At 34.1% G+C, this 14,394-nt stretch overlaps 2 protein-coding genes across 8 annotated transcripts; both read left to right on the top strand.

The window, feature by feature from the left end:
• The first annotated feature begins 3,188 nt into the window (after positions 1–3,188).
• LOC102622045 (NAC transcription factor 29-like) lies at positions 3,189–7,230 on the top strand. 7 transcript variants are annotated; one of them, XM_006473393.4, is made up of 6 exons: positions 3,189–3,356; positions 3,952–4,140; positions 5,011–5,237; positions 5,346–5,519; positions 6,102–6,420; positions 6,687–7,230. In XM_006473393.4, the coding sequence occupies exons 2-6, from the start codon at positions 3,981–3,983 to the stop codon at positions 6,965–6,967; spliced, it is 1,161 nt and encodes a 386-aa protein (XP_006473456.2). In that variant the 5' UTR covers positions 3,189–3,356; positions 3,952–3,980; the 3' UTR covers positions 6,968–7,230. The 7 variants fall into 7 exon arrangements, with proteins under 7 accessions (XP_006473456.2, XP_052298122.1, XP_052298123.1 ...); XM_052442162.1 differs by having other exon boundaries at positions 5,313–5,519; XM_052442163.1 differs by having other exon boundaries at positions 3,212–3,356; positions 3,939–4,140; positions 5,313–5,519.
• A 3,347-nt stretch (positions 7,231–10,577) lies between these two features.
• Positions 10,578–14,093, top strand: LOC102621761 (uncharacterized). The gene is made up of 6 exons (XM_006473392.3): positions 10,578–11,052; positions 12,323–12,449; positions 12,879–13,021; positions 13,177–13,239; positions 13,329–13,397; positions 13,655–14,093. The coding sequence occupies exons 1-6, from the start codon at positions 10,852–10,854 to the stop codon at positions 13,724–13,726; spliced, it is 675 nt and encodes a 224-aa protein (XP_006473455.2). The 5' UTR covers positions 10,578–10,851; the 3' UTR covers positions 13,727–14,093.
• The last annotated feature ends 301 nt before the right edge of the window (positions 14,094–14,394 follow it).

Here is a 14,394-nt window from a genome sequence, read left to right as displayed (position 1 = left end):
GAGCTTATGGTGAAATACAAATATGTTGTTCCAAATAATTGTTTAGATAAATATTCAAGTTTGTTCGAGTGAATACTGTGAGGTAAATAAAGTATATGAAATCACCATTCGCTCGACATATTAGAAATTGCTTGTCATTTTACTAAGTGTACATATGTAAGTGATCGTTGTCTTACTACATGCCCAACACCTCATTAAGTGTTTAATAACTCATTAAATGCTTGGTGCTATGCAAAGTTCATAAATCAAGCTAACAAGCAGGCTACGATCTTTTTATTTATTTAAAAAGCATGTTAAAAATAGTAAAAATTTACTTTGATGAAGGTTTTGAAGTGTGTGATAATAAGATGGCAATGTATGTGTTATAGTCATAGTTCTGGATTTTTTTTTTTTTTTTTTTTTGTCTATGCACTCAATCTGATTGTTGCTTTGGAAAGGAATCAAGCGAAATTAGTTAATCTGTTTAATTTCTTTCATTGGCCTTGTGAAAGAGGTGTTCCGCCAAGTTATGAATGATTTATGTTGTATGGCTTGTAACTACATTTGGTGCTTTATCCTGTATAAGTTCTCTAAATCTAGCAATCCGGAATATGCTCTCTTGTTTTTATTATTTGTTGATTTTTACATTTTCAGATACAATTTTGACAATGGGTTGTTGGATTTCTTCACATGCACGGGACAACAATTCGTGGTACAATTATCAATACGAGGGGGTAGGTAAAGTAGAGCATATTTGTTGTGATCCAGCGTTCAGTTGCTTCAATATCTTCAAGGTTAATTACAATTAGTTTCTCCTTCAAAGAAATCAACAATTTGTATTTAGGTTGTTGTTATTTGTTATTTTATTGTTACTGGAAATTGTAGTTAATTACAATTGTACTCTCTCTTTTTATTGTTGTTATTTTCTAGTTAGTGGAAATTGTAGTTAACACTACTATCAATTAACAACCACATTTTCCAAATTAAAAAAAAAAATAGATGATATCATTTCTTATCGAATTGAAGATCCTTTTTTGGGCTGAAATTATTTGAGACTAGGTTAAAAGGGAGGTTTATGAAGGCTTTGGAATTGTTGGGGACCATGTTGAAAGGTGGTGTTTCACCTAATGCTCCTACATTGGTTAGTGCTCTCTCGGCAATTGCAGGAGTCGGTAGTCTTAATAAAGCTATTTCCAGGAAAAAGGGAGGGCACCCGAACCGTGATAATTGTAGGCTTGTGAATGCATGGGATGGCTAAATAAGCTCTTGAGCTATTTCCAGGTTTATCCTGTATTATTGCGTATTCCATCAAAATTGTTCCCCTACAATTGGGTTAATTTTGTCCTGCACCCAACTGTTTCAATATTTTTCGCCATACACCCATATATTTCGAAAATACTCACTCCACACCCAATTCTATTAATTTGACCGTTTATTCTAACGGTCAAAGGGTAAATTTAAAAATTTATATCCTAAATATTATTTGATGATGATAAATTAAATTTATTTGATAATTTAATTGATGAAATTATTATTAATTACCTTTAAATAAAATTTTTTAATGTAAATATTAATTATTAAATTAATATTTTATCTCATTTTATTTTTCTCTAATTCAAGATAAGGGGTATTTTGGATATTTACTTAAATTTCAAGTAGTTCCGTTAAACATAACGGTCAAATTAACAGAATTGAGTATGGAGTGAATATTTTTAAAACATATGGGTGCGTGATAAAAAATGTTGAAACAGTCGGGTGCAGGACAAAATTAACCCACCTACAATTACATCACTTTGCAACTTGCAATCAATTGCCACCTTTTTCCATTTTCTTCAAAAGTTAAATAAATAAATAATTAAAGTTCTTTTTTTTTTGGGGGAGTCTTGTCATTTCTTCAGTCTAGAATGTTCCACTAGTCAACTTGGTAAAGTACCAACTTTGTAAGTTGTTATATCATTGGTTGCGTGCAGACCGTCATTCGGGCAAAGGATCATGCACTTGTGATTTCTGACAAATTCTGTTAACGACACGTCGTTTTCGTTCTCTTCAGGGGTAATCTCATTCTTGTTCATATTGTGTGGCAGACTTGAGTTTTATAATCTGTGAATTATTTGTCTATAACTGTAAAAGGAAAGGAAAAACTTATTTAACTAACGCAGCAGTTAGTTATGAGGGTTTCTTATAAAATTTCATGGTAAAAGTGCGGACCTAGAAATTTAAATTAGGGGGAGTTTGATTTTAAAAAATTATTTAATTTAAATTTTTTTAATGTTCACTTGAATATATTTTAAGTCTCATAAACTCAAATTTTATTACTATTTTTAAATTCTAAATAATAATATTAGTAAATTATATATTTTAAATACGTAAAAGTATAATTTTTCTAAGTAGTTTCCATAAAATATTTAAAAAAATAAAATAATGTGGTTATTGAAATTTAAACTAAAATTTTAAATTCATCAAATAACACTCTTATCATTAAATTACAAGTCTTTTGTTACATAAAAAATATCCTCTCTTGGACTTTAGTTGGATTCGCCCAGGCCGTGGTAGATGATGATATGATGAGATTTTTTATTTTTCACGAGATAATGAGGAAAGCTTTAGGTAAAATTTTGAACATTTTTGAGTTCAAAACTCAAAACTAGCCGGATTGTATCTCAGTTCCAATGAATAGTCAACACGATCAGATTAATTATATAAATTGGAAAAAAAAAACCAGAATAATTTAAAAGGCCCATAGCCCCACAGGGGCCATATCCTTCCAAAGCTAACGGACAAAGACACAAACTCACTCGACCCAGTACCCACTCACTTAGCCACCTCCTCTTCTTTTCCTCCACCACTGCCTAACTATTTCTTCTTCTTCTTTGTCTTATTCTGCATCCTTTTTTGACTTCCCCGTTTTTAATCGTTAGTTATTTTTATATTAATTGTTAAATATAGAATTCTTTAGATGTTAATTAATTAATTTTTTGACTGGATTATGAGAAATTTGTTTGTTAATTAGTTAAGGTAGCTATTGATCAATTCTTTAGATGTTAATTAATGAATTCTTTAGATGTTAATTGTTAAATATAGAATTCTTCAGATGTTAATTAATATAGGAAAGCTTTGTGTATCAAATAAAAAGGAGACCCGGTGAAGGGCCCACCTATAGCTTTCGTCACGAAGCATGAGCTAAGCCAACGTCTAAAGAGCACGTGGCAAAATCAGAGTGCCAAAACTCAATTAACTGTGTGCGCGGCAAATAATTAACTATGGTTAGCAATCCACTCTTCTCACTTGCTGGTTATATAAATAGCTCGTTCAGCACTTTCATTTAATTAGTGGCTAAGCAATCGCTTCGCTTGTGAGCTTCTGCTTCTCTCGAAGAGGTGCATTCGATTTTCTTGGTTTATCTATTTGTACTTGAAGTGGAAATGTTCTAATTCCGTAATTCTATTGTTTTCTTTCTGTAGCCTTTTTTCTTTAAAGAAAAAAAAAATTGAAAACCATTTTAGATAAAGGTGTTAATATCGACTTCGTTGATGAGAAAATAAAGGAAAAGGAAAGAGAATTGACTTGCTTTTCTTGGCAAAGAAAAAAGTTCATATCAATTGATTGGGAATGAGTTTTGTTTTCTTATTTAAAAATTTCTTGTGGGCTTTTCGTTCCCAACGTTTTCTTGGAAACCAAACAGAAATAACTTGTTGAGGCTCTGTTTTGTGCGCTCGTCTAACTAGTATCTGAATTGCATTCTGGAGTCATAATATTGAGATCTTAGGTAATTATGGTCATAATATCCATCTAAGACTGGAATTGTTACATTTTAAGATGTGGGAATTAAAATGATTAAGAACTTGAAAGTTGATGTTTGGGGGCATCATTTTTCTTTTTCATTTGTTTTACTTATATCTGATTAGTTACCATTAGTTACCGGCTTGTCTTAGCTCACTTTCACCACTGACTGGAAACAGAATTTGCTTGCAGCATCAATTCTCTCCTTGAATTGTCTCGTCATGTGTCCACCCACAGCTTCCACTCCCATCGATGTTGATTTTGCTTCTACTGATGAGAATCTCTTTGGTTCTTTGGAGAGAATGATCAGGGGATCTCCTCTTCCCTGCAATGTAATCAATGATGTCAATCCTTACAACCATATGCCCTCAAATTTACCTGGTAATTCTGCTCTTTCGTTTTTCCAAGTTTATTCCTTGTATGTTCTAATCAATTTTCATCACTCTACACGTTACAATTTAAGCAGTCTTTCTGATTTATGGTGCTTTTAAGCAGTCTTGTGATAGATAGGATAGTAAACTAATGCTAGTAACAACATCTTGTGCTTGCTAGGTTAAAGGAATACATTTTCTCCATTTGGTGTCAAATTCCTGAACACCCATGTAGCTTTTAGAAGGATGATGGAAAGTAGTGCTGTGTTCCTTATGACACCATTTGGTGTCAAATTCCTTATGTAGCTTTAATGCTAGTAACAATATCTTGTGCTTGCTAGGTTAAAGGAATACATTTTCTCCATTTGGCGTCAAATTCCTGAACACCCATGTAGCTTTTAGAAGGATGATGGGAAGTAGTGCTGTGTTCCTTATGATTCAACATACTAATCATTTAACAGATGAGAAGATGTGATCTTAGTGTGGGCAAAACTAATGTTATCAAACTCTTATATAAGCTCTTTACTGGGTTCCTTTTTTATATCACCCGTCAAAAAGAAGGCTGCAAGTCTAAATTCTCTCATTAAAACCTGTGCCCAATTAATTAATTGGAGCTAATACAATTTATTAGCAGAGCTGGAAGTCCAGCAGTTGCTTTAGGACTCTACACGAATAAGTTTCTGCATCACCTATGAGTAAAAAATTCATGCTGTCAGGTAATGAGTTAATTCCCAAAACTTCTTCACTTGTTTAACTCCCTTCCAAATATGGGATTCGCAATACATGTTCAGCTTAACTTCTAACGTGTGAGGGTTAGCTTAACTTGATAAAACCAACCATTTTTTATTTTTTATTTTGTAAAAGAATTGTAATGTGCCAGATGGAGTTTGGTACCTGGTGTGCTCTAAGGAGAACACAAGTGCACAGCATGGACAATGGAGGGCTAAAGGGGAGACCTGCGAAATATTCTCAAATTCTTACATTATTGGTTGGAGAACTACACTTGAATTTTTCGAAGGTCAAGTTCCGAATGAACGTAAAACTGATTGGGTAATGCAAGAGTTCAGAATAACGCAGAAGAGATTGTATGGGGACAAAAAGGAAGAGGTATTCTGCTTGCCCTGTACTTATGCACTGTTATGTTTATTTCGTTGTTATTCTCAATCACGCCTGCCAGTGAAGTGTGAACTATGCATTTGTTTGGACAATGTGCAGGATTCCAGCTCACTATGCAGAGTCTTTTTGAGTGGTAAACAAAGCCCTAACCATGAAATGCAGCAGAAACTGTTTAGCGCCAATATTAACAATGAAACTCATAGTCATTCAACGGAATTAAGTTTTGACAAAGATAAGGATGATACAAGACAAGTTTCAATAATCAGACGTGAGGTATGTCAGCCTCAGCATTCTGGGCTTGTTTTCTGTCTGCTTGAGTGAATTTCGTGTTTGAACTTTGTTTGGTTTTCATTGATATTCAAGTAATTTTTTAATATTGACCCATTATTTGAGTTTTTTTCTTTTAATGTTGGCGCCAAACCATCACTTTTGACTTCACATGGAGCTCTTGATTAGAGGTGATTGTTTAACTGGAGGATGAGTTCTAAGTTTTTATTTTTAAAAATGAATGCTATTATAACAAGCCTTTTCTCAGTTGGTCACAATTTAAAATTGTGGAACATATGGCATTTGGTGAATCAAGATGAAAAAAAAAAACAGCTACGGTTGTCAAATGATCACTTCGACGAAGATGTTTGTCGATTTGAAGGTCTTCCACAGCATGGACATGATAATAATGTAACTGGAAGGCAACATTGTAGAGAAAATAATTAGTTATGCAATCTTCTATCAGTTGGTTATATGAAGACTTCGTGTTCTTTTTATTGTGCTTTTTTTTTTTTAATTTGTTTTTGGGTGGATTTGACTGGGGTGGGGACATTCTCATTGTGTGTTGAGGCCAGTAACCTTTTGCAGGTGAGTAATGACGGTGAGAGTAGAACTTCGGCTGTCATGGAGAGACCAACCAATCATGCCGAGGACAACCTGCCTGAAGCTGATAATTTTTCTGAAGATGACTTCTTGGAATTACACGATCTTGATCAGCCATTATCACCTTCTTCAAGTTCTGACAATTCAAGTGGCATGACCTTGTCATCGGATGAATATTTTGATCATTTAGCTTTGCTGCAAGAACTGGAACCTTGTAAAAACAAAGGTGTGGGTCCGGAGAATGCGGAATACAAGTATAGTTTCTCTACATCCCACACACCGAACGAGGTGGTTATTTTTCCAGGTAACTCGATTTTAGTATTTTGTAGAAACGTTCATTAACTTGATGAGGTCACTTTGTAGAAATTCTCTCATTATTATTATTAGGCCCTGCTTCATCGATGAAAGCTTCAAGCTTATATTCTTTAGTGGGGTTGGTAACCTTCTGGTGAACCACTAGATATAGCAAAAAATGGCAGTCTTTCTGAAACTTTTATCTTACTTGTATCTTTATGCCAAATTGGATGTTGTTGTATGGATAGATAATGTAATACTCAAATCTGTCAGCAGGTTCTCTTATTAACGTTGAAGGAAGCAAGCCTGAGACTGGAGATATCTTCAAAACTGAATCTGATTCAGCCATGGTGAACAGAACTCTAGATTCCAGGGTTTTGAAGCAAGCAGTCCAAGGCCAGAAAGCAAATTACAGGGGTGAAAGTCCATCATCAAATTCTCATGGTCAGACATCATCATTTAATGGCCAAATAGCACTTCAAAATGGGGAAAAGAAGGCAGCTGTTGGCAGAATGAAGAAGCTTAAAAGGAAGTATTTCTGCTTCATGCCATTTTAAATGCTCTTCATTTCACACGAATAGTAATAGGATATGGTTAAATTGCCCATAGTAACTCAGTAAGCAGTCAAGTTCACACTGGCCAAAGCTAGGTAATCATAGGTCGCAGTTTATAATCGATCAACATAATTGTGATGTTTGTTGTGTTTGAAGGCCATTGATGTATGTAGATATATTATATGAAAGAAGACGTTGTACTCATCTGATTTCTATTTCTAATTTTCTATGCGTGAAATTAGTTGAAAGAAATGTTTTACATTCAATTAATTGTCTATAGTTAATTTGGACTGTTGTTAACCTTTCCCCTTGCTTTTGGGCTTTTACTTGTTGGAACCAATATCTTGAGAATGACTTTCCTGTTACTTAAAAACTTGGGCCCAAACCAAGGATGGCGCTAGTTCACCTGTTGGTGCCGAAATCTCACAGTAACTACGTCTCAATAATCTTCGAGTGTGGGCAACCAATAATGCCCCGTGCTGCAACAAAAAGAACTAGTGTCGTTTAAACATATGGTTGGAAAATGAATATGTGAAAGACGCAGGGGGGGGAGCTATTTGCCAATAATCTGCCACGACTGCATCACGCATTTACCAAAGTAACCCCAACTGAACAACACCAACCAAATAATTTAAAATTTGGAGCTTTGAATTGACCATTAACCTAATCTATGTCGAGGCCCATGTGCCTGCCCGACTATTCTTCAAAATAATCTCAAGTCAAGCTCCGTCGGGAAGGAAGGAGCATCGAACATGTTCTGAAAAGACTAAACGTCATCGTTCTTTCCTTCTTTATAGTACGTACGTTTAATTCGGAACTAAAATACAAGAAAAAAGTTAACAAGTAAATCGAAACAATAACTTTGTAATTTTTGGGCATAAAATTTTGCTACGTAGCAGCAGCAATGGTAATTGCAATTTACAATTAGAATTATGAGAAGTGTCACTGTCCCACACGCACACAAAGGTCTCTTCTGCAGAATATCAAAATCGATCCCCGTTGTTTAGGCCCACTGAAAACCCAGGGCGGGCGGGCGGGCATTACCACAGGATATCTGCATTCAATTACATGTACTTATGTTTTTAGGGGGGAAATTTACAAACATAATATCACGAAATTTGCGTGGAGATTTATGTGACACAATTAATCACATAACATCGAAGTTGAACCAGTGATGACGGCAGATGACTGGTTTAATGGTGATGATTTAGCAGGACTTTCAGCTTGGAGAGAAAATCACGTCACATGATGATTGTATTAGTATTACAATTATATTATAATGAACGAACAAACAAACTTTACCGCGAAAGAAGTGTGCAAGAAGATATGAAATTTCTTAATAAGTAGTGGAACCCAATTTTCTTTGTTGCCTGCTTGCTTGCCCTTCTGCCTTAGCCAGAATCCACTCTCTTTCACTAATAATTAATTCAAATAATTTCTTTATCCCCTTCAGGTCATTCATATTCTGTTCTAACTACTATATTATACGCATACCCATGTCGTATATTCTCTATACATGTAAAAAATATTATATTATGTTACTTCTTAGGGTGTATTTATTAACTGAGAATAAAAATGAAAATAGAAATGTGATTCATTAACTAATTTACTTTCAAAATGAGAAGGGAGAATAAGAATAAAATTTTAACAGCCTCATAAATTTAAGAACGTGGAATTGAATTTCCATTTTTATCTCAAGTGAGAGAAGGAAATAGAAATAAAAAATATGAATGAGAAATGAATTAATATTTGTACTCTCACGAAAATAAAATTTTTTTTTACCTCATTTAATAATAATAATCATAATTATTATAATAAACACTTAGGTGGCGTTTGTTTTTTTGTCTGAAATCTGAATAGATCTGAATTAGTCTGAATTCTGAATAGGTCTGAATGTCTGAATCTGAATAATATGTTTGTTTTTTCGTCTGAATCTCAGAAAATAAGTATTAAGTTGTTTGTTTTTTTCAACTTAAAAAGCTGAAAATATGTACTTTTACATTTGTATCCTTATTAAATTTGAATGTCAAATAAATAATATATTAAATACCACAATATTTTAACATTTATAAATAAAACCATATTCAAGTGAATATATAATTATTTTAGAATTTTAATACATAAAATACCATAAATTTCAAATTTTATCGTATATAATATAAGAAATAAAAAAACAGGGATATTTTTATGTGGGGTAAATATCTATGGGTGAGTTTTAGGATAGACATAAAAAATAAATTATAAAACAATGATATTTTTGACATTAGCAAGTAATTGACTTAATTTAGATTCCTCCATTAAGTAAAAAGTCAAAAAAATTAGCTTATTTTATTAAGTCAAAATTATCTAAATAGTCTCATTAAGTTATAAAAACAAACACCTCTAATTAACTTAATTAATTAAGTTAAGTCACTTTAAGTCATTAAGTTAAAAAACAAACGCCACCTTACAATAATCAAGAAGATCATGTTATTAGCTTGCGATAATTTATTCAGCTTTCAAAATAAAATAAACACATTAATAATAATATAACTCATCTCCATTTTGATTTTTATTTCAAATGCAATTAATTTTGATTTCAGTGAATTTTAATTACCCATCCATAAATATACCATTATCAGAATTAACTGTAACCGCAACTGACGCATAGACACGAGACCTTTTACCCTAGTCGCCACATAAAAGACAAACGACACCCATCTTTAATTAGCAAAAATACAAGCGTGGAAACAGCTAGTATCCTGCAAAATAATTGTTTAATTACGTACGATTTTTATCATTACTCTGTATCCAACGACAGTCGTGCAAAATAGAAAATCAATTTGAAATATGGACCGCTAAGATTAATCGGGGAATAAGCCACATGATAAGTTGGATAGAGGGCGATATATTATTAAATTATTCCCGTCGTTTTATTAAATTTCATTTCTCGTCCCCGTTCTTTTGCTTTTATACCAAGGCGTCCGGAAGGTCCACTCCTCTTCCTACTTTATGATCATTACACATGTTATGTGAACGTGTCTGCTTTTTCTACGACTGTTGGCCGCCTGGACCTTTTCCATCCAACGGCTGTACTGCGTTCCAACCAATCCAACGGCCGTAACATCCATCATCCTAAATCAACGGCTCACGTTGCTCAGGGATGGCGGGAAATTCAGGTGGGAAAATTAAAGCAAAGAGAATTATTTTTATAAAGTGTTGTATTGTAGACAAACGTATGTGTGAGTGGGTATCTCATGTCGGATAAGACAACACCGACGCCCACTCTACACGTGGACCCACCTGATGAATTTCGGGTATCCGTTACGTTATAATAAAACTTGCGTTATTTTTCTCGTTTGCCTTTTTCCGGTAAAATTACGAAACGGACACCGATTATGAGGCGTTTTAAGTTTCGAAATACGTGGAAAGGCATAGGTCATGATCGTCATTTGATTGCACCCCACTACTTCCTTCTCCGCCTAGTCAAACGGTCAACCAGTGGTAACACAAAACCGCAACCTCAGCTTAAACTACTATCGCATGATTTACGAGACCGCTCTTAGTTACGTGGCGGAATTATATTGGCCTGTTCTTACACGTTGGGATTCATTAGCAACACAACCAATTAGCAATACCAGTCACTCTCATCTCTCCCTCTCTCACAAACACTCACTCTCTGCATTTTCTCTCTCTTACTATGTGTTTTCTCTCACGAAAAAAATCTGATTTTTCTCTAAAATCATCTTAATTTTGGTTTAAAAAACTCCAAATTTAAACTCAGCAATGCGTGATCTTCAATTTAAATGCAATTTTGACTTACAAATGTTTGCTTTTCACTGATATTTGAGAAAGCTACTTTTTTTTGTGTGTGTGTTTCTTTTTTGTTTTATGTTAAAACAGAGAGAATGCTTGAAACAATGGAGAGTTCAGTGAATGGCGGGTTTTCACAGTTACAGAGCTATGGAGACAGCAGTGAAGAGGAGCTTTCGGTGCTGCCACGTCACACTAAGGTCGTGGTTACTGGAAATAATCGCACCAAATCAGTGCTTGTGGGTCTTCAGGGTGTTGTCAAGAAGGCTGTTGGCCTTGGAGGCTGGCATTGGCTGGTAACTATTGTTACTTAATTTGGGTATTTGGGGAATTTGGTTTTAATTAATTATTCATTTTTTTTCAGGGTATTATTTGGTTTGTTAAAGTTTGAATTCAGTATTTAAAACTCAAAACAATTAATTTCTGATAATGCGGGATAATTTCAGAGGTTTTTAGTTTGGGTTTATTGTGAAATAATTTACTTTTAGGTTCCAATTTGATGCTTAGTTTTGATATATTGGCTTATTTTATTAATTGATAATTAGCAGTATGGTTAATATTACCATTGTTTACCAATGTAATTAGTTTCCAGTAATAAATTTTAAGGATCTTATACATGTATATTTGCAAAACTATATGTTCTTCATGGATGATTTTGTCTTAATTAAGGTGCTCTTGGTGTGTTTTCAGTTGTAACTCTGAAGTTTGGGATAATGGTTATGATTGCATGTTTGTTTTTATCAATGGATCTGGCTTTTTGATAGATTCTAAGTAATGTGGCATTTTTTTAATTTAAATATTCTAGTACTGATTTCTGACTATTTTGGGTTTATTTACTGTTTTTATTTCTAATTCTTATTTCTATGCTTGAAAGGATGAAGGCTTAATAATTCTTTTGAGTATTGTCTTTTGGTAGATTAATTGGGATTTTACCTTCACATTGGATTTGGCTTGCTGTTTTGCATGATTGGCTTGCGTGGCAGGAAGCTGATTGAATTGATTTTGGATGGTCATCTCCTAATTATTTCATAAACTCCAGCACTTAATATCTGGATTTCAGTGTAATTTCTTGAAAATTTTGAATTTTTGAATGTTCTTGCAATTTCCTTCCCGTGATCTTCCCTTATTGAGAATCATTTTAGGTTGTCATGCGCTTCTTCAATGTTCAACGAGTATACATTTTCTTTGTCTTTCAACTTATTTCCATCATAACTATTCTTTTGTATTCCTTTTTTAGAATATTACAAAATAATGATGTCATGTTTTTTTGGTCGTTTTGCTGCTTTTAATGTTTTACAATTGCTTGCTTTTTGTTTTGAATTTGGTTGTTTCTTTTGGGAAGAGACATATTTGATTTATTTCATGTTGTGAACACTTGTCTTAGTGATTCTGGACCTAATGTGAGTGATTATTTGGATAAATGCAGGACTCCGTCTTTTATTGAACTTATCTTTCTTACATGATCTTCTGAAATTACACTGCTGGTTTGATCATACCTTCTGTTTAACTGGGCATTTTCTCCAATTCTGATTGTGGTTATTTGTTTCCCACTTAATTAAATCGTAGGTTCTTACGAATGGCATTGAAGTGAAGCTACAAAGGAATGCACTTAGCGTGATTGAAGCTCCTACTGGGAATGAGGAAGATGACGACCTTGAATTCGACAATGTGCCATGGAATATTTCAGATATGGGTGAGAGTTCGGTACACTGGTTATTGATTTCCCGTATTTTAAACTTGTCTCCTGTCATCAGTATTTTTGAGTTGCATTGATAAGTGTTAACACTGCTAAAAACCTTTTGAAGTCATTTCTAATTCCAGGATTCAGCTGGCTTTGCAAACTTGTGCTTGTTTTTTTTTTTTTTCAAAATCTTAAGTTCCTACTCCAATTGTGCTTGACTAGAGATGTTATAACTTAGCTTTTCAGAACTATTGAACTGTTTGAAATTGTGGGTTTGGAAAAGTTTATTCTCTAAGAGAAAATTGGTTGAGGTTGTTACATAGGATCCGGTGTGTTCACTTTTTGCTTTACCTATTGCAGAGAGCTTTTCTGTCTGTCTTCTTTATCTTTTAATGAGGTCCACCACTCTTTTTAATTCTTGCTTGTGCTATTTCTTTCCAGCTTCCGATGACACTCAAAAGTCCCACAGATCAAAGCTTAGGACACATAAATCAACTGGATCATCACACAAGACTACGAGCAGGTCTCTCTCTTGTGACTCCCACTCCCAGTCAAAGGGGTCTATTTCTACTCCCGGGTCCATGGTACGAAATCTCAAATGCTCTAAAATATGCTCTAAAATACTGTTAAAATACTGTTTTTGTTTGTTTCTATTCTATCTTTTATAAAAAATAATTAAAAAATCTGTTTGTATTTTATCTTTTTGCCTAATTATTCTTTTGCAAATCATCCTGTGCAGAAAATTGACCTTAGCAAATTGGAGATGGGTGCACTATGGAGATATTGGCGACATTTCAATCTTGTGAGTTATATGGACCAAATTTCATTGAATTATCTGCACTGCCTCGAAGCGAAATTTTTCATGAAAGAACACTGTTGAATTTGTTGTAGGTGGATGCTATCCCCAATCCATCAAGGGAGCAACTGATTGATGTGGTTCAGCGGCATTTCATGTCGCAGGTATGTGCCAAATTCTAGAATGCATTTCTAAACCCTAGTACCAGCTTCTCTGACAATTTTTTTTTTCATCTTTTCCAAGCAAATAGGATATGATTGCAATAATGTGTAGCTTTTAGAAGTACTTGAATTTGAATGCTGAGATTTTTTTTTTTTTTTTGGGTTATATCTCTACCTCAATTTCCCATAGTTGACTTATATGAATTTATTTTAATTTTTTCTTTTTTCTTTTTTCTTTTTTCTTTTTTTGGCCCATGAAGCAAATGGATGAGCTGCAGGTAATTGTGGGGTTTGTTCAGGCCGCAAAGAGACTGAAGACGGTATGCAAATGACCTTGAGATAAAATGAGAAATATTTTGAGTTGGGTTATGCTAACTAAAACTGCTACTGTAAGCTCCGCTCTTCCTCAGTAGTGATATGTGTATCATATTTACCCATGGCATGTTGCTGTGGTGGTCGTGGTCGTGGTTGCTGTGAGTAGGTTAGTAGTTAATCTGAGCTATAGAGGTTCTTACATTTTGGTAGCCTAGTTATGTAGATATATATATATATGTAAACTGGTGTTGCTGGCGACTAGACCTCTCTAAGAAAGAAGCCCCAGTGGCTTCCTCTGTAAGCTGCTTTGCTTGAATGTATTTGCTGACTTGGGGGTTTCCTCAAAATGTATATATTCTTCCTTTCTCGGTTTTTTCTCCTTTATTCTTCTGCGGCCCATCATAACAAATCTTAAAGATTGTTGATTGTTAAAGGTGGAAGTTGGGAAAATGAAAATCTAATGTGAGGTAAATCTCCTCGTCCTCGGCGACGGTTTCAAATAATTTAACATACTCTACATACTCTGCATTTATATAAAATGGAAAGCTGGCAGGTCATACATTATTCGATGTCACACATTTTGGGGTCATTTTTTTCTAAAAGTCATCGCATCACAACATTAAGCTCTAAGGCAATTGTGGGCAGCCGCGAGATATTTTTTGTAATTATAATTATTATGCGACTG

The sequence above is a fragment of the Citrus sinensis genome, chromosome 5 (genome assembly GCF_022201045.2).
Source record: "Citrus sinensis cultivar Valencia sweet orange chromosome 5, DVS_A1.0, whole genome shotgun sequence".
NCBI classification, from domain to species: Eukaryota; Viridiplantae; Streptophyta; class Magnoliopsida; order Sapindales; family Rutaceae; genus Citrus; species Citrus sinensis.
The sequence above is the reverse complement of the archived record's forward strand: the minus strand, read 5'-3'. Positions and strand labels throughout refer to the sequence as shown.

Bases quoted from the DNA above. Each gene is read 5' to 3' on its own strand.
- LOC102622045 (XM_052442162.1), top strand. From the start codon at position 3,981: ATGTGTCCACCCACAGCTTCCACTCCCATCGATGTTGATTTTGCTTCT. The intron at 5,238-5,312 runs GTATTCTGCTTG...CTGCCAGTGAAG, and splicing joins ATGGGGACAAAAAGGAAGAG to TGTGAACTATGCATTTGTTT. The intron at 5,520-6,101 runs GTATGTCAGCCT...AACCTTTTGCAG, and splicing joins TTTCAATAATCAGACGTGAG to GTGAGTAATGACGGTGAGAG.
- LOC102621761 (XM_006473392.3), top strand. From the start codon at position 10,852: ATGCTTGAAACAATGGAGAGTTCAGTGAATGGCGGGTTTTCACAGTTA. The intron at 11,053-12,322 runs GTAACTATTGTT...ATTAAATCGTAG, and splicing joins TTGGAGGCTGGCATTGGCTG to GTTCTTACGAATGGCATTGA. The intron at 12,450-12,878 runs GTGAGAGTTCGG...ATTTCTTTCCAG, and splicing joins ATGGAATATTTCAGATATGG to CTTCCGATGACACTCAAAAG.